The 26,517-nt window shown below is 37.9% G+C and overlaps 1 protein-coding gene across 1 annotated transcript in view; it reads left to right on the top strand.

Annotated features, from left to right (window-relative positions):
• The window catches only part of TNKS (tankyrase), a 107,927-nt gene that overhangs the window by 21,999 nt on the left and 59,411 nt on the right, over positions 1-26,517 (top strand). The window contains exon 3 of the mRNA XM_085222639.1: positions 2,562-2,657. Coding sequence (XP_085078765.1) covers positions 2,562-2,657 — 96 coding nt within the window. The remainder of the gene's footprint in view (positions 1-2,561; positions 2,658-26,517) is intronic.

Below are 26,517 nucleotides of genomic sequence, written 5' to 3'. Positions count from 1 at the left end.
GATTATTTTTGTGGCTATCCTCTGGACCCAGTCCAACAGCTCCTCATCCCTGTCGTACTAGATGCCTCAAATCTGGACACAGAGCTCCAGATGGGACTCATAAAGGCAGAGTAGAGGGAATCAATTACCTACTTTGGCCTGTTGTTACCTCTGATTTGATGCAGCCCAGGTTACTGTTGGTTTTCTGGGCTGCAAACAGACATAGCTGTCCAGCTTTTTATTCACTAGTGTCTCAAAGTACTTATCCCCACAGCTGCTCTTAATCTACTTGTTACCCAGCCTGTATTTGAGTCTGGGATTGGCACGACGCAGGTGCAGGACCTTGCCCTTGGCCATGGTGAACTTTGAGGTTCTCATGGGTGCATTTCTTGAGCCTGTCCAGGGTCGCTCTGGATAGCATCCCTTCCCCTCCAGTATGTTGACTGTACTACCCAGCTCACTATCATTCACAAACTTGCTGTCCCAGTCACTGACAAAAATGTTAAATAAGCCTGGTCCCAATCCAGACCCCTGAGGAACGCCAGTAGTCTCCATCTGGGTGTTGAGCCATTTACCACAACTTTTAAATGCGACCATCCAGCCAATTCCTTATCCACAGAGTGATTCATCTATCACATCCATGTCTTTCCATTTTAGAGACAGTGACATCATTTGGGACAGTGTCAAATGCTATGCACAAGTCCAGGTAGATGACATCATTTGCTTTTCCCTTATCCACCAATGCTGTAACCCTGTCATGGAAGAGCACCAAATCTGTCAGGCTCTATTTAACCTTAGTGAAACCATGTTGGCTCTCACCAATCACCTCTCAGGTTTCCTTGTGCATGATTTCCAGGAGGATCTGCTCCATGACCTTGTTGGTCACAGAAGCAAGATTGGCTTGTAGTTCTCTGGGTTGTTTTTTTTTTTTTTTTTTTTTTTTTCCTGCTTATAAAGTTGTGATTCCCTTTTCAGCAGGAACTTCACTGTACTGTCACAACTTCTCACATATGATGGAGAGGAACTCAGCAACATCTTGTTCAGTTATTTTTCTTTAGCTCTTTGTTCCACGCTCTTTTCCGCATGAATCCTCTCATCTTCTTATCCAGGCATGCTATTTCATCATTTTGGGTCTTGCTCTTTCCCTGATGTGTTTTGGGACAAATAACTTTCTTCACCTCAGGATCCAAGAGAATAGAGACAGATACTTACCTGTACTTATTTACTTACGTTCTCTGTTGCTTGTATTTAAGAAAATCTGGAAAAGGTCCTGTTCACCGCCTCCTGCTGGAGTGCTTGACTGGGAGTTGTTTCTGCCTGTAATATTTCTAAAGGTGTGGCATAAATAGCATCTTCAGAAAACATGGGTGCCAGGTGTTAACGAGACTCTTTCAGCATGTGCTTGCTGAACTTTCTCATTTTTGTGCCTTCCTCTTGACGTTGCAAATTTAAACAACAACAACAACAAAAAAGCAACAAACAATAAAACAAAACACAACCCTCCTAGTAAAATCTCAATCTGCCTATTTTCATCTTCTTTCACAACCACAGAGGAATCACAGCTTCTTGGCAAAGCATAAAACAAGTCAATTTACTTCATTAAAGAACCACACTTCTGCAAAAAATTGAGCCTAAGGCAAGTAGCTAGCATAGGACCCATTAAACTGAAATACCTGACATTTGGCAGTGCTATAAACATTTAAAGCTGGGATTGTGTAAGAAGAGAGGTTTGAATAAGGACAGTACTGACAGTTTAGATTTTAATTTAAAAATAAGTTTATTTCTAGTTAAAATTGTGCTTGCAATATAATTCTGTTACTTTTGTTTTGGATTTCTTTGCCACTTTCATTTCTTTGGATGAGCTTTTGTAGGTGGTTATTCACTACTAATTCCTTCCTAGGCATACGGTTGCATTTTGCACTCTGAGGTTTTTAACGTAACTGGATTTTTGTGTGTTGTAGGTTTAGTGTATGCACAGGGGAAACAATGAGAATAATAGCTTCTAAACATAAGGGCTGCAGGTACCAAGACACATCTTACCTTATTTACTGTGCTTCTTGAGGGCAAGCTGCTATGCTCTGGTTAAGATATTGCACCTAAGTGGTGAGCCCCTAAAAGGCTGGAGCATTGCTGCTGTACAGAGGCACGGTTGCCTTTGGATATTGAGCAGAAAAAGGATCAGGAGTGGTAACAAGCAGCAGTAGGGGCGGTGAAGGCAGGAGACTGTTTCGCAGTTAGCAGATCTACCAGTGTGAGTCAGGGAACACACAGCTTCCCAGCTGACAGGAGGGACCCAGACCTGAGCTCTGCGAGAGATTCAGGGTTCATGTTTATCAGGAGGAGTCATGTGATCTTACTACATCTTAACTTGCCAACTTAGCCTTACTCTGGAGGAGATTCTTTGCTGCAGTGCTTGGGGGGGGTGGAGAGAAGGGAGAAAGAGGAAAGAAAAAAAAAAAAAAAAAAGGGGAAATAAAATTGTGCAATGTGTGTTTGTGCCTACATCATGCCGAGGAGACACTTAACTGTAAATAATCTGTGTATCCCTGAGGTAAGATACTGTTTCTGCTTTCCCTGCACAGTGCTGCTGCAGCACGGAGCTGATCCAAACATTCGGAACACCGATGGGAAATCTGCGCTGGATCTGGCAGACCCCTCTGCAAAAGCTGTGCTCACGGGTAAGATGCTTACATCCATCCTCAGCAGTGTTCCCTGTAACTCATTTTGCGTATGCAAGTTCAGCATCTTAAAAGCCTTCTTCTGCCTTTTTGGATGATCTGTTGTGTTTGATAATTTTGAAACTGTGCCTTTTACCAGATTTCATTTTGTTGTAACTGTCGTTAATCTGCTGTGCTGCTAAAGGTTTGCTTATTCTACTTATGCTAAAACTGTAATAGTCTGTCATAACATCGTTCATTATTCACTGCCTTTCTGTGTTACTTTTTGAAATTGCTACCCAGTGTGAGATTTGAATAGGAGCCCCCAGCCTACAAAAAATGATAATAACCAGGTCAGTTGTTTTAAGACCTTCAGTGTTGAGCAAGCAAGGACAATTGTATAACTATAAAAGTACCTGTGATCTGAAAGACAACCTGCTACTGACTGCAGAGACTAACAGTTACCTCGTATTTTGCTGCAGATCCACATGCTACCTCATTCTTCTTCCTCTTCATTAGTCATTTTTGGTAGAATTCTGTCACCCATAGATTTCTTCTCTTTTTGGGGACTACTAGCTGCCAAATAGTGTTTTTCATGTAAATATTATACAAGTACAACTTTGTATGCAGCATTTTTTTTAATAAATTGACTGTTGTAGCGTACTAGTAAGCATTACAATTTTAATTTAGTAGGCTGTCAAATAAATATTGAGAAATACATGCTCCTCTGTGCAGATTTTGACATGTAGGAAAGAATGTTTAAAACAAAGTAATCCTTGATTTAAAAATGTGTACAATTAGATTTACAGAAAAGGATTCGGCAGCTAAGCTCCACTTAAAGAAATAGCTGTTTTTGTACCTTTATTTCCCCTATCTCTTTGTCTTTTTTTTTTTTTTTTTGACAGCATAATTTATAGGTTATGTGCTATCCAACACCCAAATTCTTTCTTCAGATGATGTTCCTTTCACTTTGTCAGGAACATTTATTCATCTTCTCTTTCCAGCACGCACTGACTGCTATACATAATTATCTAAAGCTCTGCAGTGATTTGAGAGTGCTTTTGGAACAATGCACTTTAAATACATATGGTTTAGTTTAATTACTAAGTGTCAAATTTAAACACATTCCTACAGCGTTAATTTCTATGTTAGCTGTATTAAGCAGGTTAATGTGATTTTTTGCTCTTAATAGTGCAGTTGTACAGATGTTGAGGATGGAAAGGGCATCTGAGAGTCAAAGTAACTAAATGGTTTTAATGGTTGTTTAACACCTGGTTGTGGGAGCTTGGTATGTGTACAGTTTGGGGGGGTACTGCTTTTGATCTATCCTCAGACTGCTCAGAGGGAACTTGAGGGCATAGCAAAAGATGCAGGGTCTCTGATGATGACTTCTCTGTTGACTTCTCTAGGCACTGGATCAGTGCCTTGTGCTTTAGGCGTAGCAGAAGGCAAGGTGTCATTGCAGCCCAGTGAGATGGGTTAGAAGCAGCCCTCTACGTGAACGCAGCATCTGTACCCCTAACACTTGTGTATTGGCACCCACTAACCAAGCTTCTGAAATGAATGGTTGCAGCCAGGTTGTGCATATCAACACATGCCCACAAATCCAATTCTACTGCTCTTTAGATATTTAATGTTAATAAGGTGAGGTAAATTTGGATGTTTTTATTTTTCCAGGTGAGAAAATCAGTTTTTGGTTTTATCAGCTTTGTCCTCAAGGTGGCTCTTGACCGTGCTAGGCTCTCTCTGTGTTGTGCACCTTAGCTCCAGTCTGTAAACAGTTTGATTCCTGCTTTACCTGCTGCATGCTTCCAGTACATTGAAGAAACTGAATTTGGATGCCATTTAAATGGAAACTTTCTACTAAGAGCTTAATTCTTCTGGATGCTGCCCTGCTTTCTAGTAGGCCTGTTAGGCTGCTACTTTTTCATTCATTTTCCGTATATTATCATCTTTATGTCTGTCTTCATCGCTCTGGAAGAAGGAGGCTTAAGGGATTTCTTAGGCTGTATCTGACTTGGGATAATCTTTAGCTACAGCAATGCTTTGTAATTAGGTGCATCAAGACTTTAAAGGTATTACTGGATTAAGAATCAGGAGGATGTTAACTTAATTTCCACTATTTAGTGTTGAACGGTGGGATTTTTAGAGCTTTTAAAGTGGAATGCTTCTGAAAGCACAATCTGTAGTTGTTACCATGTGTCTTTAAACAGTATGTGTGTCAGAGCTGTTCTTAAGTTGTTATTTTTAGTGCCTTTTCTATCAAGTGCCTGACCTTAATAGACTTTTCTGCACTGCTGCTCTATTGATTGTGGGAGAGAAGGGTTCCTTTTATCACTTTTTTTGATCAAATTCATGCATTGATGTTAATCACTTTGTGAATGAAGTATGTTAATAGTCTGTGTTTGACTTGCAATTTTAGAAATAAAGTGAAAATTTGTTGATAATTGATAAAATCTTTTTTTCAGTTTGACACAGACTTCTGCATGGCTTTTAAAAGCGATGCTTTCTGTGCATAAAAAACATTTCTAGGTGTTCTGGCAGCAAGTGCTGAATCCACAGCGATGTATTCCTTTCTGCTTCTCAGTCTAGAAGAATGTATAATATCTTTTTCTCTCAATTTACAGAAAGGATATATAATGCACTGATTTCTGGGATGACTTCCAGCCATTTTCTTAGACTGTTCTCTTAAAATGTATTGAAAAGGTTATGCAACGCAAAGGGTAGGCTAATATTTGGATGGAAATGGACTTTAAAAAATGTATTTTTCCATCAACTTCATTGTAATTTGCAATAACCACCTAGTTTCAGCTTAAAAAAATATTTATGGAGATGGTGAACCCGTATTTTAGTACTTCAGCAGGAAAGCAGTCTTTTTTCCGTTTCTGCAGAATAAGCACCATTTGTGTGAGCCAAGCACTTCGTGACTTAGAGGGCAAAGATTTTTTTTTTTTTTCTTCCCTAGCTTCCCTTGTTCCTGAATTGGGTTGTCAGGAAGAGATTGTAAGCATCTTTTTCTCTGGGCTAAAGCGCTAGTACAGGCTCTAAAAATATCTCATCTGATAAACAGAGCCATTTCTTCAGATTAATATCCTAGTTAATTTTTGTTCGTTTGGAATGCGTGGTTTCTGAGCTGGGGACTCATCTTTGTGGCTGTGCCTGGCACTCTGGGACTCCCATCCAGAAGAGGGCCTTTGGGAGCTATTGCAGTTCAAGTCCTATTAGTCTTCATTATTCTCTTCAATTGCTTAGTGCCTCTTTAAACATTGATATCCTTTTATATTTTTCCTGCGCAGTATATGAAGAGCCAGCAATATTGTTAATGAGAATGATTTAGTTTGAATGTTCACATATTGATGCTTTTTTTGCCGCCTCCCCATGTTGTCTGCTGTCTAGAACTGCCTTCTGTATGTGAGCGGTTGTTTCTGTACTTGAGCTGTTAGCTGAGGATACTTAGGCTGGATAATGTATTCTTGACTGTTCCACGTCACTCCTTTGCAGGGTTGGCTTTGATTGGCTTAAAGCATTACATTCTTGAAAGAGGTCCAAACGAAGAAAGCTTAACTGCTGCCTTTCCAGATTGAGGAAGGATTTTTTGGGAAGGGAGAAAATGATGTCTTGTTAATAGAATCAATTTTTGAAGTCGAACAAGACTCTGATCTTCCTATTTAGTGTGGAAAAATCTTTTATAAACAAAGTAATTAGGTGCTATTAAGCTTTTCTCACACAGGTTTTTTGGATGTGAAGGACAGCTTGAGTGAAAGCACAGTCAAGCTAAAGTTATCAAGTGTTAATGAGGGTTCATATTTCTGTCTCTTTGTCATGTCAGCTTTTTAATTGAAGTGGGGAGCATAGTCCATTTATTGAAATGGATTTGCAGAATTTTTTTGAAGTGAGCTGCCTGCCAGGAAGGGGAAAATCTGATGTTTCACTCCAAAAAGTTTATGGAACATTACAGCACAGAAGATGGATGTTAGGCACAACTCATTAATTTTAGAATTATTGGGATGAGAATAGGGTTATAGTTTTTGTGTGTGTGGCTTTTATTATTTGACAGTCTTAAATCCCCTAATCTTTCCTTCTGATTTGATAATATTTCTTTTCAGGTGCACTTAATGATCCAGAAGGTATTCTGTACTAGATGGGTACTAGCATTTCCTTTTGATTTCATTAGAATAATCTTTTCACCTACAAACCTCCTCCCCCTTTCCTTCTATTGATCTAATTCTTACATGTTGCGTCCTCCAGAATCAAATCATTTGGACAACATGTAGCTTCTGCCTTTAAAAAATCAGCATCAGAAAGAGCACTTAGAAAAAGAGAAACATTTGCAAAGGGAGGAGGACAGATATTGCTTGAATGGTTTGAGCTCTTCATTTCTCTAAAACTATCATATCTTCTGACAGTGACCAGGGTCTGCAGCCTTAAAGACAAGCGTGAGAAATCCAGCCAGGTGAGGAATATCCTTGCCTTCTGATGAGCTGTCAGCTTATCTTGAAGCAAGCGGTATTAAACAGTACTGGAAAAGGCCTTTACACTTGAATAAATCTGTAATTATTTGTTCAGCATTCAGGTAGGTTTGCTGTCTTTGTTTTTACTAGGAAAGAAAGAGGCCATTTGCATAAATTCACTGCTACAGGTATGACGTGATGCCTGTTCATTTGGAATCTTTGGCTATAATTGGTTTACTTTCTGGAGATTTATTAGAATCATTGACCTGCCTTCAGGAATACAGGTGCATAGCTCATCCAGTCTTTAGAAGGATATGAGCAAACTATGCTTGTGGCATCTATGTAACGTGAAGTCTGTCATAGAAACAGCCCTCATCTGTAAGTTCCAGATAGGTGGATGTGTATATCCTTGAATTAATGCACAATCCCTTATTTTTAGGTAACATTATAATTGTGACTATCTTGTTATATTTGAAAGCGTAAGTTTAAGAAAGTCTTGTTTTGTGTGTGATTTCAGTTCCCTCTTTCCTTTTTTTAAAGGAATTACGGAGCTTAGGAGGAAAACATCTTCCTTTCTCTGTTCTAACGCCACCACGTTTCAGTTTAATTTCACGTTTGTTTTCGCTTTAGGAAGAGAGGAACAAATATTTTCTCTTAGCTGCTATGTGGTACTCTATGTACTTGTTTCCTCTGCAAGAAGAGCAGTCCTTGTTTTGTACTGTCTATATGTAAAGTTTTACTTTAAAAAATGTGAAAATGAAGTTTCACATGTGTTAGTATCTTCTATCAGTGATTCTTTGTCCACTTTCCAGCTCTACATTTATCTTTCAGGATAATACATCTAGATTTGAGCATTATGTTTTGGTATGACATCCAGTTGAATTCTGTAGTGATGAATCAGTAGTGTTAGTGGCATTTTTTTTGTTCCAGGCTTTATTCAGTAGAAGTTATGAAATCAGAGGTAATAAAAAACAAAGGCTTTCATGAAACCTCTGGAATTCTAAATTTCTTCTAGTTTTATGGTTTAGATTCCCCATGAGTATAATTCCTTATTATATTATGTATGTAGTGTTTATTGGCTTTATTTCCTGACACTCATTTGTTCTGTACTATTGCTCATTCCCCGAATTTGTCTTAAGTCTTTCGAATTTCTTTAGTTTAATCTGGTAATTCAGCCATTTAAATGTTTCCTTCTACGTTGTAGATTATTTAACAGCAGTTCAAATGTTTTTTTCTGTCGTAGTGCAAACAAGTAACTCCAGCTTTTAATCATGCTTTGAAGCATCTAGCCCTTGGAAGTACTTCTCTTCCCATTCCGATACTATGTAATTTCTCTAATTTTGTATTGAAGGACTTTGTTCAGGGATTTATGTGAGCCACTGTATATGTTCTGATCTACATTTTCTGTTTCCATGCCTTAATATGCTTGGATTTCTTCCTAACGTAACTGTATCTCTGGATGATATTTTTGAGAATTTAGTTTTAGAATAGTGACAGCCTCTCCTTTCTATCTCTTTGTTCCCTATTTTAGAGATAAGCACTATCATCCTCATTTTGTGTTTCAGTTCAGTTGTGTATCTTGAAATGGCTTCTTTAGAATGTGACTATCTGCTTGGATCAGGCAACTTGTTCTTCTTGTGTTCTTGATTTAAATAAGAAGTTGAAAGTCTGTAGAGCCTGTAGGTGATCAGATCTGAGGCATTGTGTGATTCAGGATCAGTGCTTTGATGAAAAGCATGGCTTTGATTTACACCATCCCCTTTTCCAGGTTTTTCAGTGTTTCAGCTTTCTTTTTAACCATGATGTTCGTGTAGCACCATTTTAATAAGTGGAGTCAAACTCTGACTTGTTCCTTTGGAAAATTAATTCTTTTAAAGCACTCACAAAGCCCCTCAGTACAGTCTTCTAGTGCTCTGATTCTCAACTCTGCTCTTTGCATAGGGTTTTGGATGGTCTGAAAGCTTTCAGAAATCTGATGTACTAATTTATGTAATCCGTAATACCCAGTAAAACTTAATATGAAACTCAAACTTTTTTTCCTAAAAGCTGTATCAAATTGAGAGAATAACAAATAAGATTTCTCTGACTTGTAAATAAAAGCCTCAAATGTATTTTCCATGCCCTAGGGAAGATGATTGCAGAAATGTGTAAGAAGCATTTCTATTTCTGTAGTGCATCAGAGCACTCGTCTTGTTTGTTTCTTTGCCTTGAGCAATGACCAATCTTGTCCTTTAAAGAAGAAAAAAGAGTAAATGTTGATTGTATAATTTTATTTGTTCAGTTTAAGTTACTTTTTGTTCATTTTGAGTCTGTTTTTTTTTCTTTTTTTTTTTTACTGTAGTCAATGCTGTGAATTTCTGCTTATTAGCAGCAACTTATGGCAGAAACTTACGGCAGCCATGTACAGTTTTGGTCTTAATTACATTTTTCCCACAATCCATGGGTGGTTGTTCCAAAGTGGCCTTTCCACACTGCATACTATTCTGCATGGGGCAGTCCACCAAGGTGGAGTGCTACTAGTGAGTGGGTGAAGATAGTGGTGTGATAGAAGTTTTGTTTGGTTCTGTTCATAAGTAGGATAGCCGTACTGCAATTCTAACTATTTTGATGGATTTTCTTTTTGTGCTGTCTTTGATTACTTTAAGCAAGCATGAAACTTTCCTAATTTTTTTTCTTTAGCTAACTGTGTTATTCCTACAAACAAAAGCTGCTGCTGCTTTCATTTTTTGAGCTGTAACTTGAACAGCGGTAAGGTGTTTGTGCTGTTTTCTTCTAAAGTAAGGCTACGCTAAAATTTTGAAAGAGCTGAACACTCATAACCAAAACCTTGCGAGTCTGTGTGTGTAAAATATTTAAGACTTTTGTTCCAAGCTAGATGGATGAATCTGAAAGAATATTAATGTTGTGTAAGAAAATATTCTGACTAGGAATTGTGAAAGACATCTGATTTTACCTTTTTATTCACTTATTAGGATCCAGACTTGGCTTATAGGACTGCTGACTGTTCCCCACTGCCTCGTTCAGCAGAAATTATAAGGAAGGCTTTGCTCTGGGGAGGAATCAAACTTGCAGAGTAAAGCAGAATGTTATCTGACTCCTGCTTCATTTGCTGCAGTAGTAGAAAGCAACAGGGAATGGTGCAAGATGGGAAGAAAAGGATTGCACCTATGGTTAAAGCAGCTAAATATTTACTTTGGAAATGTGTGAGAGGGTCCTACATGCTGTTGTGTCAGCATTGCTGGTTGGTCCACATGATTCTTGTTTCTTCCTCCTGTCTTCTATTTCTGTTGTCATATAAATGCCTTATGCAGAGTCTGTGATCTCCTCAGCTTCTCTGTCCAGCTTGCCTCCCTTTCTCTTCTCTCCCCTAACCTACCAGTGTCATTTCCATTCTTCTGATCTTGAACTGGCAAAATAACACCTTTAAGAGTCTTTAATAAATGTGCAGATACTAAAATAATGCTGCACAGAAGACGGCAGAGCTACAACTGAGATTGGAGAGCCACAACTAAGCAACCTCCCTCTTGTACTCCTTGAGCTTCTTAGCTGTTTGAGTTTGGAAAACAATGCAAATTTAGGAATTATTTGGTTTTAATGGATTTGTTTCTTTTAAAAACATCTTACATAGCTAGTGGCTGTGGTTTGAAAGGTCCTATTGGAATAATCTGAGTAAGAAGCATAGGTTTTATATACCTGCAATGCTATTGTCAGTGGCAGTCTGCTAATAAGAGGCTTTGTCAAGCTCAGAAATGTCAGTGATGAGGTGCTCCTGCTCTACGTGGTTGGCCAGGCATTGGGCTGTGCTCAGAGGTATGTTTGGACAGGGCATCTGGCTTGGTCAGAATCATTTTTTTTTTCATTTTGCTACAGATGGTAGAAACAAATTCAAGGACAAGAGTTTGAGAAATAGTTAACAAAAAAAAGCTCTTAAATTTAAAGGCCTTTGGGCTCCTGAGTTTTATTTTTGTTAATATAAAAGATCCAGTGATTTTAGGGCAAAGTATTGAGAGGAGAAATAAGATTGCCTTTTACTTCCCTTGTTTTCTTATGAGGCATTAAATGTCTAAAATAATTTCTTTTCAAACTTACTTTAAAATGTTTTTTGTACTGATTGTGACTTTTTTCTTTGAAAACTATTAGAGAAACTCTCAAGTTAATATAACTGGCTTATATCAGATAGTTTATACTTAAGTCTGTGACAATCTCCTGTGTGTTTATTTGCAGCTCTCTGAACCTTCAGTGCTCCAGGTTTTAATCTGTCCTTTTGCTGATGCTGTTGTTCTCCTTGCAGGGATTGAAATACAGCATATATATCCATCTCTGATATGCCATTTCACTCTAGGATGCTGGGTTGTAAATGGGATGTGTGCTGGACTCTGCAGTGGCATTTGCTGCTTCTAACAGTTCTTAGATGCCTTTATGTTTATGCAGTAAATAAAGCAGGTGTCCAGCAGTAAGATTTAGTTTGTTGTGCAGTCCTCATTGGTATGCTGAATGCTGGCTATCCTTTGCAGAGAGCAAGTCAGGTATCCTATGGGAAGAAGAGTGGTATGATCATAGCAGAATGCACGTATATGCAAACAAAATGTGCGTAGGAATAGAGGGTAATGGGTTTTAATGTAAACGTACCCTAACCAGTACGATCATTTACTTCAGACTTCCTTCAACAGTCTTTATTCTTGACTGTAATTTGAGTGTCTCTTTTATCCTTTTTTTTTTTTTCTTTTATTTTTCCTCTGGCCAGTCTAATCCAAGCAGCAGTTTTCAGAAACCTCCAAAAAGACTAGTAGGGCTGGATTTTTCAAGTTGACCATGCTGGGCATTTCTTCTAACTTTGCAGAATCCAGGTGTTCTGTCATACTTTGAGTCTTTAATCAGAAATATCTAGATGTTAGTTTCTTCTCAAAGAAGTTCTGTATTTTTTCAAAGCATAGAGCATTATGTGTGAGTTTTGTAGATAGCACAAACATTCTTTGTCTACAAGAGAAAGGAGCTATTCTTCTTGCGTAATTTTAAAACTTAGATTGAGTGAGATATGCAATTAGAATTTCAGCGTAAAGGAATCAAACTTGGCAGAATTACAATGGAATTTAGATTTTAAATTGCAAGTGTTAAATAATGTAGAGTTTCCTAGCAGCTACCAGAATTACTACCAGTTCAATGTACAATTAGGATTCTTAGAGTCATATTTCTTGAATGCAGCTTGTTTTGCTTTTACATTCTTCCCAGCTTTTAGACCACTTACCTTGATAGGTCTTTTTGAGATCAATTTCAGGCTGTAGGGAACTTATAAAATGAAAAAATGTGTCATGGAAATTGAATTAATAGGATTTATTTGATGAGGTGATCTGTGAATGAGCAGGCACAGTTGCTGTTTACATTTCATGTGACAATGGGTGTGTTCTTTGTGCTCTACTGAACGTTCCAGAGATGACTGAGGAGATGTAAGAAGGTTACATTTAACATCATGTAACCTAAAGCATCACTTCGAGTGGCTTGGGCTGCCAGACCAGGGGCAATATGCCTGAGTAGGTCCAGCTAACACTGCTGATAGGAGCACATCTTCTACACCATGACCCCAACCTGGTGTCCAACCCATCTGTTGAGGAGGAATGATTGAGGGAAGGCAATCTGAAGCAACTGACACAAACTAATCAAGTAATCACACACTTCAGTGGTGACTAATATAATTAAATTGCTCAGCAATGTATTGCACACCTAAAATAGTGTTGGAAAAAGGGTGTAACTGATAGCCTCCTGTCATGACACTTAGTTGCAAGTAGTGTGTATTTGTTGAATGTTATGTCATGAAACAAAATATTTAAAAAAAGGATTCAGTAGAAGGAATTCGCTGAAGTTATCACAAATACTGTAAATAATGACTAGTAAGATTCAGAACTTCCAGGTTTTAGTCTCATGAGCTTATGCTTTTTTCATCTGTTTGAGGGGAAAAATGTAGGCATTTAAAGCATAACATAACTTAGATGTGCTGAAACACAAACGAACCAAATTGTATATCCTCCCAGGAGGCTGAAGTAAGGAAGGAGGAAAACTACCATCTAGTGTTTGCCTCATTTCAGAATTTATTGTTGGAAAGCAAGCAGATTCTCTGATGAATTTCTGATGCACAAACTTGAATTTCATAGAATATGATAAATGAGTAGGACTAGAAAAATTCTAGAAAAAAACCAAAAACTTGTTTAAATAGCTGGGCATTTCAGTTTATTTTTAATTTATTCTGTGGTTACAGTAATTTGATCTATGGCTGAAGAATATGGGAAACTTAGTTTAGGATGGAGCAAACCTGTCTGAATTTTGGTGTCTGTCTCAAGTCCTTTACTAACCTGTGGAGACTGGAGACCTGCTTACGCTTTCAGTCTTGATTAGGTTTTGTGCCTAGAAGTTATTTCTCAGTGAAAGATCTTTCTCAACATGACCTGACAGCATCCAGTTTTTTCATCAGGCACTGATTTCCATTAATCATTGGATTGCTCTGGTGATAGAGAAACAATTACTAAAACTTTGCTGTTCTCTCAACCTCCTTTCATACCTCTGTGAAGTTTTATTTAATATTGATGTATTCTTTGGGGGCCCTAGCAATGTCTAATTTGAAGCGTGTGCATCACGAGAGAGATGTGGCAATGAAAGTGGGTATCTCCATTCTGAGTATCTTTCTTCTTGCTACTGTGGGTGGATAGTAAACATGAAAGAATTTAGAAAATTTTTGCAAATTTTCTATTTTGGTTTTGAGGCATGAGTGTGACAAGCCTGGTTTCTTATTTGTATGCTGTGGGAACAAATTTCTTTCTGAGATTCTGATACACTTTTAGTTAATGATTATGAAAAGTCTTTCTTGCATTTGATTTGCAATCTGGCTGGTCTTCCAAATCATCTGTTTTCTCTGTTCATATTCTCTGCCATTCTTGGACAGTTAATTTAAGGTCTTAGTTCTCAACAATCTGTTGAGTAGAGCTACAGGTCTACAACCAAAAAAAAAAAAAAAAAAGCCACAATTATAATACTTTTTTTGCCTTCTATATGCATACATTAATGTTTGAAAATAGGCTTGTGTGGGCAAGGTGTTGCTGTGTACCATCTAGTAGTGTAAGCAACTAGAGGCATGCAGCTGAAATTGCAAGAATGCTACTGTTGCACTATGAATTTTTTTCAAAAAGATTCAGAAGGTAGGGTGTTTCTCTTCACCAACAGAAAATGTTTTTCCTCATTTTCTGTTGAGCTTTGGTAGCTTAATGCTACCTAATCACAGTACTCTGATCTCTGATTGCAAATGCCCAACCTGGATAATTGTCTCTGGTTTAAGAGGCTAAGGAACTCAAGACTGAACTAAGTGAGAGCCTCGAGACTTTGCAGCAAAGTTTTTAAGAGCTTAGTGATAGTGTACTTCTGTATGACTGAAATGCCTTTACTGATCTGAACAATTCCAGAGCAGATTTGATAGTCATTAATTTAAGGACTTTAAAGTTAATGTGATGACTGTTCTTGATTTTTTTGTTTTTTATTTTTCCCCTTCTGATGATCAGCTATTTGAAGGCTTTTATATAGTGATTCATAAGTATAGCGCAGAAATGAAATGAAATTGCTGCTGTTTTCAGTAGTAATCTTGTTTGAATTAGTAAACCAGTGCTTATAGCCTTTCTATTTATTAAGATTACAAATTCAGTAAAGGTAAGTAGTAGAGTTATGAACAGTAAGCCATGCAGTAAATGTAACAGTCATTGCACAGGTACTTCTTCATGATGGTAAGGACTGCAGATGACTTGCATTGTATTTGCATTGGGTTTCTGGGTGCTTTTATGAAAATGGTGGGTTTTTTCTTTTGAGATAGGTGTCCATTCACCAGTACTTACTTTGTCAGCTTACTATCATTTTCATGCGCTGATTATAGATTTTATTTGAGTCCTGAATTAGGCTTTTAGTTACTTAAATAACTTCTGCTGTGAAGAGACCTCCTTATTATTGCCTTTTCATTGTAGCTTTGATTTTTTTTTGTCTTGTCACCAAAAATTAGCTAACATTTGAATTAATGTGATCAACAACTCTTGTGAAAATGTCCAACGAGAGTTTGTCTTGTAAATATGTATGCTTTATTGAGGTATGATAATTAGACTACAATTATCTTGAAACTTTTTTAGAATGTTTTCCAAACTTAATTAAAAATATTAAAAAGCTATAAAATTGGTACGGTGTATTATTCTGTAGAATAATTTGACATTTTCTATGAGAAGAGAAAGCTTGGTGTGTTTTGTTACTGTTTAGTGTCCTTGAGTAAGAAAAGAAATTTGTAGAATATTTAAGGTTTTAAGAGATTTCAAGACTGAACTGATGCTACAGTGCTCACCATTTTGGGGTAAAGTGGGGGCCATTGAGATGAAGGCTTCACTAGGGCTCTTCTGCTCTGTGTATTGCAGGTAACTTCTTTGGGCAGTGGCTGTTGTCTGCGTCTTGTGAGCAGAGAAGGCCTTTTTCTAAAAGAATAAAAGTTACTTGTTTAGAGTATTTTTTTTTCCTAGTTACTTGAGGAGAAGCGCAGTATGTGATGGTGGAAAAAAAAGGAGACAGGTCAAAGCAGTATTTCTCACCTTGTTAATGAGCAGAGAGATCTACTTTGCATTTTCTACTTTTATTGTCTCTGTGGACCAAGGAACGCAGGTGGGTTTTTCCATTTGAAAGTTGAAGTCATACTTCTGAGCAATATCTATTATGTCTTAAATGCGATCACTGAGGTTTTCCTAATTTTGGGAAAACTATATCCCTGATGGATATTTATGGAACTGTTGAGCTCAGATATGTAAATGCTGAACTTATCCTTGAAGCCTCCTGAATCTCTGAGTCAACTCTTCTTGGTTTGTTTGTCCAACTTAGTTCCTTGTTCCAAGATGTCAGTGTTGGTTCTCTCTGCAGAAATGGTGCCTTGCAGTTCTGCAGCTTTTAGTGCAGACACTAGCATCAGGTCTTTCCTCACAGGCTTTCTCCCACAGCTTCCTGCAGTCACTGATGTGCAGTCTGTCCTTTTGGATGTGTTGTTCTCTGTGGTGGCATTGACAGCAACCTCTGATATTTCAAGGGCATTAAAACGAGCCTTAGAAATCATCCTACTTTTTTTTTTTTCCACTGTACACAGATCAAGGGAGATGGAGATCAGTATCCTTTTCTATCCATAGCAATCTGTGTTTGCCTTTTGTAGAAATGAATGTTACATTTTTTTTTCTTAGTTTGACAGTTCTGATTTTATGACTATAGTTCGTTCTTCTAGGTAGTAGACTCTTTTATTCCCCACATACTGTTCATCCGGTGCCAAACTGATGAGGAAGCTTAATCTATTGTACAGTCAAAATTAATTTTACTAAGAGTTCAATCTGTAATTGTTTTACTGACCATTTTAAAAGGCATGGTTATATTGAAAATGCATCAGCTGTGGTTTTTCTTCTATTGTTGCTACTTTAATATATGGAGGAGAGGTTCTGCCAAACAAGATTCATCCTTGCATGTTTCACAGACTTGTTTGTTTCTAATGTGCTTCAGATACATATATATTTTTTAAATTAAGGTTTTCTTTGTGATTTGTACCTAATCTAGTAACATTTAATCACCTTTTATAATTCTTTCCTGCAGTGCAATGGGACTGTTCTTAGGCTTAAAAGAACTATGTGATTAAATATTTTACTTCATTGGTGGTGTTGAAAAGTTTCTAATTTCAGCATAATGGTTAGTCTGTTGTCAGCCTTACACTAAGGAATAGAATTTTGAATTGTTACCCCATTATTAATGGAAAGTTTACTTGTATCTGGCAAGCTGTAACATCTAAGCAAAACACTTGGTGCTTTGGAAATGCGTTGGTAAATCATAGTCAATTATGTTGCAACTCTCAAGAGAACCAGAATTAAAAGTAACAGCAAATCATAAAGAATGAATGCGTGCGTATTATGCTATTATCTTTCATACCTACTTAACAGGTATCAGAAACCAATTTTCTATGATGCTATTTCTGTTCCTGCCAGACAAAGGGAGCTGTGTTTTTCATCAAAGAACAACAGTATTTTTTAGTGGTAATTTAGTGACCCTGAAGTTGAGTCTTTTCGTAGAACTGTGGATGTGTGCATTTTTTGTATGGCCAGTTGTTTCAAGCATCCATCTTGCCTTTGTTTAGTGGAGTTTTAGTAGACAGTTAACTCTTGAGATATTTATGCTGAAGAACTGGACTTCTTTTTAGGTGGAATATGTAGTTGTTCCAGTGCACTCAGCTTTCTCTACGTGTAAGCCGTGGTATGATGATGTTTGTTTCAGGGTTTCTTGAACACCTCAAAGATTGACCAAGGCTCGTGAGTCAGGTGTGGGGACTTGCAAGTCTCAGTCACTTCTTTCAAGAGAGGCTGTGTAGTGGGGTTGGCTACCAGGCTCTCAGCAACCACATTTGCTGCCTGTCCTCAGCGGGACAGAGGGAGAACATGAAATTAAAACGCTTGGTGGACTTAACCTTCCCAAACTGAGTCTATTAATGCAATTTATTGTGTGCTATTCCCCTGGCCTGCAATTCCTGCCAGATCATCTGCTTCTGGATGGCAACAGCCTGTTCCGCCATGGGCCTCTCCATAGGCTGCAAGGAGTGTCTTGCACCCAGAGCTACTATACTTGCCTCTTCTTCCCTGACCTTAGTGTCTGCACAGTTGTTTCATAGTTTTCCATCACGTATGTTTTTTTGGAAGCATTTTTAAAATAAAGATATTGGATTTTCTATTTCACATTATAATTTATCATGGAAAATATTTTGCCTGTGCAGAAGTTTGGCTTGAAAGATTGCCTAAATAATTTATTTGAGCCCTGTAGAGAATTGCTGCTGAACACGAGTAATGGCACTGTTTTCTCAAGTTGTACCTCTCCTTTAAAGGAATGTATACTAATCTAGGAAATTTCAGTATTTCCACTTTTGGAGAAACTGATAATGTTTTCCTGAGAGCTTTACATACAGTTAAAGACAAAGCGCTGTTATAAGTATATGATCTTTCAGCTCCTTGAAAGTGATATAAATTCAAAATATAATAGTAATGTGTTATTGTGCACTAAGAACAGCTATCATTTTCAGTAAGTTGACTGGCATGAGTTTTAGTTAGTTCTATTGCATTTTTCTTTACGATGCCAACTAGAGTCAGGTGAGTGTTTTTAAAATATACTTAGATTTCCCTTGACACGGCAACAGTAGTGGCAGCTAATATTTGTCAAAACAAATACCTCTAATGTAATGCTTTCTACCTTAAGGAAAGCATCTACTCTTTCTTATAAAACAACGATAAATAAAACTGAGGACATTAAGCATCACATATAAAGGATAAGGAAAATGTTATGCTGTCAAACTACTTACTAGAGATTTTATTTCCTGGCACCCTTCCTACCCCAATAAATCTCTTTTTTTTTTTTTTTCAGAGACTTCAGAGCAAAGTTAGTGGTTTAGCTAGTAATTTCTGAATCCTTGCGTCAAGTCAGTATAATCCTTTAAACTCTTATTGATATGTTTTTAAAATGTTCCTCTACCCCCTCATTCTTTATGGGAGATCACTAGGAAGTGCATGGTCTCCCATCTTTTATTTTGACTTTTCCATGGCTGGCTTGGCCTTTAAGGTTAGTAGGGGAAGAATCTTGAAATGTCTCTATAATAAGGCAGTTCATAATGTGTATACACTATGATGCAGAAGGCATGCAGGCTCTGGCTTTTTCTGGTGCATTAAGTGAACCACATTGCTGGAAACAGTGATATTTGCAATGTACCAAAAACTGTCCTGAGTTGAGAAGCAAGTTTTCCTCTGAAGTTCAGGTTCCTGAACTCAGTTCAAGATTACTGACTGCTGAAAGAGAATTCTTTTTTGGACCCAGGATCTGAATGGTAATGCTACCATCTGGTTTATCAACCACTCCTCCCAATCTTCTGTCATCTATTAACTTGCCCTTTCCCATGTTGCGTAGGTCATAAATGAAGATATTAAATCATATCGATTGTAATATCGACTCCCAGGGTTGTCCCATAATGACTGACATGCACTTGGATTTCATGCTGCTGATCAGAGCTCTTTGAGCTGAGCAGTTCATCCAATTTTCAGCTCTACACATTATCTCCTTATCTAGCCTTTGCTTAATCAGTTTGTGAGGATGTTCTTGGAGAAGGTGTCAGAAGCCTTACTGAAGTCAGAATTCACAATGCCCAGTACTCCCTTGTCAGCCAAGAACCCGATTATTTTATTATAAAAGGTTATCAGTTGTGTCAGGTGTGACTTACTGCTCATAATCCCATGCTGACAACTCCTGATCACCGCCTTGTCCTTCACGTGTCTAGAAATGACTTCCAGAGTTATTTGCTCTGTACCTTTCAACACGATGGAAGTGGGGCTCACTGATTGATAGTTCATTGAATCTTCTTCCTTTCTTTTTGAAGAAGGAGTTGATTGTTTTATCTGATTCTCAAGATCTTCTCCAGATTGCCATGACCTTTGGAATCTAATTGTTTATCTGGGGATCAGTGCAATGTTTTCACCTGCAGAGTTTGCCCTGCTGAGAGTTCAAGCACCACTGCAGAGTTTGCATGCAGTAGGGTTGTAAGTACTCTGCTCTGCCGTGTGGCCTTCCAAAGTGTTGCCGTGTGGTTTCTTGTCTGTGGACACTGTAATTGTACCTTTTGTCTCTTGCGGGATAGTCCATCTTAATGGCTATTACACAAGTTAATGCTGTTCCTAAATGGAGCAGTAAAATGAAATCAACACTTGGAATAGTGGGAAAGCTTGTACAATACAGTTTTCTTCTGCTAATTGCAAGGTAAGGAACTCTGAAAAACATGAAAAGGCTTAACCCAGGGCATGTATTTCTCATTCTTGAAGATGAGAGGCCTTTCTATAAAGTGATTAAAGTTGCGTTAAACATTAGCCTTTCAAAGGGAAGACTCTCATTTCCTTCTTTGTTTGTCACTCTAACATACTTATTTCATACAACCTAGAGAACTTAGCCGGTCATTCATGCCTAGGGAGCTGGGGTTGTCATGAGTTGATGATACTGGTAACTGGACCTATTGCTGAGGTCCGCTAATGTTTTTTGAGGAAGCTAAAACTAAACTTCTGATTGCTACAAGCTCAATGGTTTTAGCTTTAGCTCCCTCTAAAATTCTCCAATTACATTTGCTATAGGGGGATTTTTTTTAACTTTTTTTTGGTCAAGTTATGCTAGAAAAGACTTGGTGAGAACAGGGTAAGAATAAGTTGTTTTCTCAATGTTGGAAAATGTGTGTTTTCATCAAATCACAGAGTATCCTGAGTCGGAAGGGACCCACAAGATCACAGAGTCCAGCTCCTGGCTCCACGCAGCACCACCCAAAATCCAATACCTTTGTCTGAGAGTGTTGTCCATAGCAGCATAATATGTTACCATGCATGGGAATGATGGTAAACTGAGGAAACCATGAAAATATATATCAACAAGCTTTAAGTATATATAGTAACTGCTGAAGTTTTGAAAGCGGGTTAAATTTGAATGCTTCATCTGGTCATGAGTTTGTTAAATCAAAATAAACAGTCATTCTTTGTAAATATGGTGTACAGAGCTGAATAATAGTTGCGCTTATCCAATACTACTCGTTCCTTCAACTGTGGCACACGCATACTGCTGCTGGGAAAGGACACAATTCAGAATTTGCCTGTAGCTTTGGTTTAGTTAAACCAAGGCCAGAGTCTTAGGGGAGCACATAAGGGAATAGGGAGCAAGAAAGCTGCAGGAATATCTGAAAACTGAAAGTTAGGCATAAACATGGTCAGCACTGCCACAGTTGAAGTTGCCCTGGTAACCTATGCTCAGTTCTGTAGTTTTGTCTGTCACAGCCAGTGGATAGCTCCAGACCTTTGTAGAGGTGGGATGAAGCGGGTCTAGAGTAGAAGTCCATGTAGGATCTGCACTTTGATGTAAAATGCAGCAGGAATAAGAGGCAGAGCAGACAGCATCAGCTCTGTTTTTAAATAACCAAGCATCTTAGCCTGTATCTTCCCTAGTACTCGTTGCTTATTGTTCCTACAGAGGGTTAAGTGCGTAAGATAGGCTGATAACTTCATTATTGTTCTACTTCACTGTTATTCAAGGCACGTGTTAAGTATATCAAGAAAGAAGATTGGCTGTGATAATGGCAGCAGATAGAGCAGTTTTGTGGCTGCAGAGATGTGTTGTACTTGGGCTTCATGCTGCTTTGTGGTGGCTGAAGAGACAAAATGGGCATGAGCTGAGCTAGAGTAGCATGAGTTAGATTCACAGAGCAGTGTGCAGTGTTGATTTCTGCGTTTGGGAAAAAGTGACATAGTAATGCAAAGAGAGGTCTACAGATATTATAGGCAGATGGTACCCTCTTCCTTGAAAGCAATAATTATCTTACATGTATTGTACTTGAAATAAGTGTGTATCTGCAGTGGAGTGTGGCGGCAGGCCAGAATTCATTCTAGCGCAATCTTGAGCCAAAGAGGCAAGGATGTTGTTTTGCAGCAAAGAAATGTGATCATCCTTCTTCATAGCTCCAGTTCAACCAAGCCCATTACACATAAGAAATGAAGGTCAGTTGGGATGCTTGCATGCATGCCTAAACTTAAGTGTACTTCTGTATTCTAGCCATACAGTTTCTGGGACTCAGAATAGGTATTTTGTAATCTATTCAGGTTCTGAGTAATAGATATAAAGGAAATGGGAAAAGTACAGAGGAAAAGAGCTGAGATAAACTTGAATGACTGAAGATAAATGGTGTGAGCAAACAAAAGTGTGGTGAATAGCCTTTCGCTCACTCATTTTAAAGTTTTGTTGCTACATCATTAGCATAAATGTTCATCACATCTGATGTTCAGATCCCTTTTGCACTGCCAGAACAGAGTAAACTGTTCCTTGTGCATTTAAGCATTAGATCTATAAAAAACAAGGAAACAGAGGATGATTCTTGAAATTGAAGCAGAGGAAGCTGAACCCCATGGAATCTTTTTTATCATTAAGTCTGAGACCTGTATAGTTAGCAGTTTACAACATACAATCCATTTAATAAATTAATTGTGCTGTAGCATACAGGTACTGAGGATAAAAATTCTAAGAACTCAGCTCAGAAATCAGTCATGTGGTGGCTATGAACCTAATAATTTCTAACCCTAAGGTAATCATAGCCATTTTACAGCTATTAGTCCCCGTGTCAGGAGTGATATTTGTTTGGCTTACAGACATCTCCCTGTCCTCTTGTCACTCTACCCTGATTTACAAGGAGGCTGAAATGATGCTGTGAAGGAAAGACAAAAAGCCTGGCATCAAAGTAGCAGGATGCATAAAACACTTTGTCTTGTCATCTAAACTTGAATATTCATCAGAAATCATTAAAGCATATTATGAATATTGCACTTCTCTGTTAACTCATGGAGTTCATGGCATAGGGCTCTATCAGTAAGCTGAGCAGTTGATGATGAAAGTCCAATAAGGAAAAAGAAGGTGGCTCTTCAATATAAGTTTGCAAAGTATGCGAAGGCTAATAAAGAAACGTGACGTAAAAGGATTCCTGACACGCTGCCCTGTTGGGATTAAAATGAATAATGGAGTGGAGCCTATACAGTAGAATTCTGTGGCCTGGTGCTGTCCCTCCCATAGGGCAGACAACATGAATGTTGGTCATTCTGGGTTTCTTGTCTCTTCTCCATCATATCACAGTTCTGTGGTTTGGGTTCATAATGAATATTTTTCCCTTTGCAGTTTGTAACTCAGGCTAATGGCATCCTTGGCATTGCTGAGGCTAATGTAGTAACAGATACTGCATGAATTGAAGGTATTAGGAATAAATCATTCGAGCCACAGGGAGAGTTGCGTGCCTCTTTTGAGCCTTGCGGTTTACCTTTTTTTAGGATAACTTGTTTTATCTTCCCTTCAGGCTCTTTAATGTTCCTAACCTGTAGTAATTGCCAGCTGAACTAATATTTCCCCAGGTATCCTCATGGATAGAGTATCATAAATTGCAGCTAGTAGTTTCTATCAATGAAATGTCTGTTGTACTTCACAGATGAAGCATCTTTCAAAAGCAGAGCTAAGACTGTAAGGTTCCAATCTTGGGTGAGTGAGTGAGCCAAGGGAAGCTGGAAAAGGAGGAAACTCATCCTCTAGAGGAGACAGCATTGTCCTCTGGTGTCCGGGAAAGACAAGCATGGAATTTTACTCTGTACAGGAGTAAAAGCAATGCTTTGAGGCTTTTTGGATGTTGAGAGGGACTCCTAATGAAATGTGTAAGGACTATCTGAAAATATTTACAAATAAAGAATACTCAAAAGAATCTTCAGGAGACTGTTATTCATAGATACTGTTCCTTTTTGCCGGATATCTGTTCTTTGAATAGAAGTTACATAAACTCAGTACTGCACTGCAGTGAGGTAAGAGGACTAAAACTACAGCATTTTCAAGCGTACACTTTGAAATGTCATTCCAGTATATTATGAAATAGTCACCTGTTCTTCAGGATGTAGGTTTTTGAATGACACAATTGCTTTCAGTAGTTCTATATTTTCATTTCTTTGGTTAAGTGAGCATTTACTCCTTTCAAAGCATTCCTTTCTCTTTTGAAATTAAACCTCTTGTATTTTCTGCTGTTTCAGTGCCACTCACAGCACATAAACTCATTTATTTACTAGCCATAGAGCATAATTGTCCACCTCCTTCTGTGCTCTGCAAATTTGTTTTTGCAATTTATTTTTGCTTTCCTTTTAAGAATGATGTTCTTACTGTTTGTTTGAACTTTATTTTGTGCAATGCCGTGAATATTTTGCCATTGCACATTTAGAACTGATTTAGAATTCAGTTAATTCTTTCAATTTGGGCAGGGAAGCAGCTCTACAGTTTCACAAGCAGCAGACTTGGTGTCATGGCATTACCAGTACCTTTAGTCTGATTGCAATATTCGCCAAAATAATCACCTCTTTCTGTGGCTGTGTTTTATGTATGCCAAGCCAGATGACATCAGTGTGTGATGAGGCTGCCTGCTGTCTTGGGAGTAAGCATAGTATGATGGTAGGTGCAGGAGCTTGTCAATATGGCTGTTGTAAAGAGAGCAGAAAAAACCTGTGATGCATATCAGTACTTCTGAATACCTCTTGAATCCTTGTTCCTGCCACTAACAGCCATAAAACAGCTGCTTCCCATGACAAATGACCAATTTTCTGCCATTTCCATGTAAAGTCTGCTTTTGAGTATGGTACTTTAATGTGGAACAAATAATAAAAACCAAAGATGGAGTGGTATTAGATCCAGGGAAATAGAGCTATTCGCTGCTGGTATTTTTTTATTTATTTTTATTTTTATTTTTGAATAGATTTATGCAGAGAGCTGAACTTTGTCAAATGTGCACTTTGCTTTAGGAGCTCTGTTCAGGCCAGCAGTGAATAAGCCTTAAGACCACCCCACTGAATAGCTGATTTTATCTGAATCTATTACCTTGTAATAAATTCAAGCCTATGCTCATATTTTTATAAAAACCGTATTTTGATGGTCATGTTCTTCTTGCTATTCTATTATAGTAATAACAATTACTACTCTAATAGACTCTGCTGGAAGGATTAAGGGTCATCACTCTGTAGTTAAATACTAGTTTCTTCAGCAATCCATGCCATAGCCAAAGTTGTATGCAGATTGCTGAGTGTTCTGCTCCTCTCAGAATTCCTTTTGCTGATTTTAGGATCTGTAGTACTTCATCCCAGTTTGACTCGCTCTGTTACACAGAGCAGCCAGGAGCAGATCAGGAGTGTGATGGTAATTAGAAATTAACGGAGAGATAAACAGGATTCTTAAGCTCATGGTGGGGAAGGTACAATATTACTACTTCCTGATGGCATATGCTCTGCAGAAGGAATAGTAATGCTGAGTTAGCTCATGCTGAAAAAAAAAAATACACACCTGGGGCATGGGAGAGACGGCCTGTATTAACTATTGCATGATTCTCTTTCATTTTAGATCAGAAAGAGGTTTAAAATATCACTTTTTTGGAAGTTGAGTGAAACGTATCTCAGAGTGACTTTAAAATAAAGCCATTGGCCAAACAGGCTGCATTAGGAGCTACTACTAATCTATTAGGTAATAAGAGGATAGTCTAAATGTATTTTCTTGGGAATATTTAATATCATTAATGGTTCTGATGGATGAGGAATATAGCAGTACTTCTTTTGCCAATTAAATTTTCAATTTTTTGAGGTAAGTAGAGTCTTTAAATCTTTTGAGAATTACTGGAAATAACTGAGAGTGGAAAGCAGCATTTATTCTTCCTTTTTGCAAAACATAATTAAACTAACTTGCACTGCAGGTTTGCTCAGAAACCTGCAGTGGTATTGTGCAGAAAGTACAAGCAGTCATATCTCCTTTCCAGCCTGCAGTGAAGAGAAGACATCTGCTTGGATGGTGCTTGATGCACGAGTCTTCTTGTGACTACAAAGTCCGTAGTTTTCTAGTGCGATATAAATACAGTGTGCATGGTTTATCAGCAGTGTCAAGCTGGACATAACCAGTGGATGGCTTATCTTCTGTAAGGCGTCTGTGGAACAGGCAGCCCTGGATTGATTGCATCAGATGAAACTTTTCATGCATAAATGAACAATTGAAGAACAACTGCTCTTCTTTGGAATTGAAACATAATGACAGCAGTCTGGTGAGCTAAAGCTCTTGTCTTTAATTAATAAGTTAGTATCTCCTTCTCCCTTCCAGGCTTTTTTTCCTGCGGAGCTATTGTTTCTGCACTCTGTAGTGAGCTATTTATGGTAAGGAGTTGTTTGCTTTTTTAAAAAGAAATCATATGTGTAATCATATTCCCACAAGATATTTAAAACAATGAGATTGATACAAAGTACTAAAAATGTTACAAAAATTGATTTCTGTATAATATTTCTTTCTTTCACTGTTGGTTTAAAAAAAAAACACACAAAACAAATGCAGTCCTTCAAACTAGACTTCCTACATATTTGTATACTAATTATTACTATAATATTTCCATCTTGTGATGTTATTCCAAAATGAGTAGCAAATAGCACCTGGCTATAAATAACAAATATGTTTTCCCCAGTTGATATTTGAATAGATGTTCTTTTAGTGAGGGCTAAGAGGTTTTTAAAATTTGTCCTAGTTTTGGGGGGGACATAGTTAATTTTCTTCCTAGTAACTGATAGGTTAAGATATTTACGTGACTTGGCACATGGTGGCTGGGTGTTGAGTTTTTGCGTGTGGTTTTTTTTTTCTTTTGGAGAGTGGAGGTGAGTTATGATCTTGCAGTGTGGTGTGCTGTGTCCTTTTTCTGCAGTGTGCCTTTACCATTCAGGATTATTCTTCTGCTTAGCTCCTTTTATTTCGTTAGCTTCATCTTTGTATTCTTGATTTAAGAGCAAGGAAATTTGAAACTCTTT

This window comes from Meleagris gallopavo, chromosome 4 (genome assembly GCF_905368555.1).
Source record: "Meleagris gallopavo chromosome 4, MGAL_WU_HG_1.1, whole genome shotgun sequence".
NCBI classification, from domain to species: Eukaryota; Metazoa; Chordata; class Aves; order Galliformes; family Phasianidae; genus Meleagris; species Meleagris gallopavo.
Note: the sequence above shows the minus strand (reverse complement) of the source record. Positions and strands in the feature narration are given on the sequence as shown.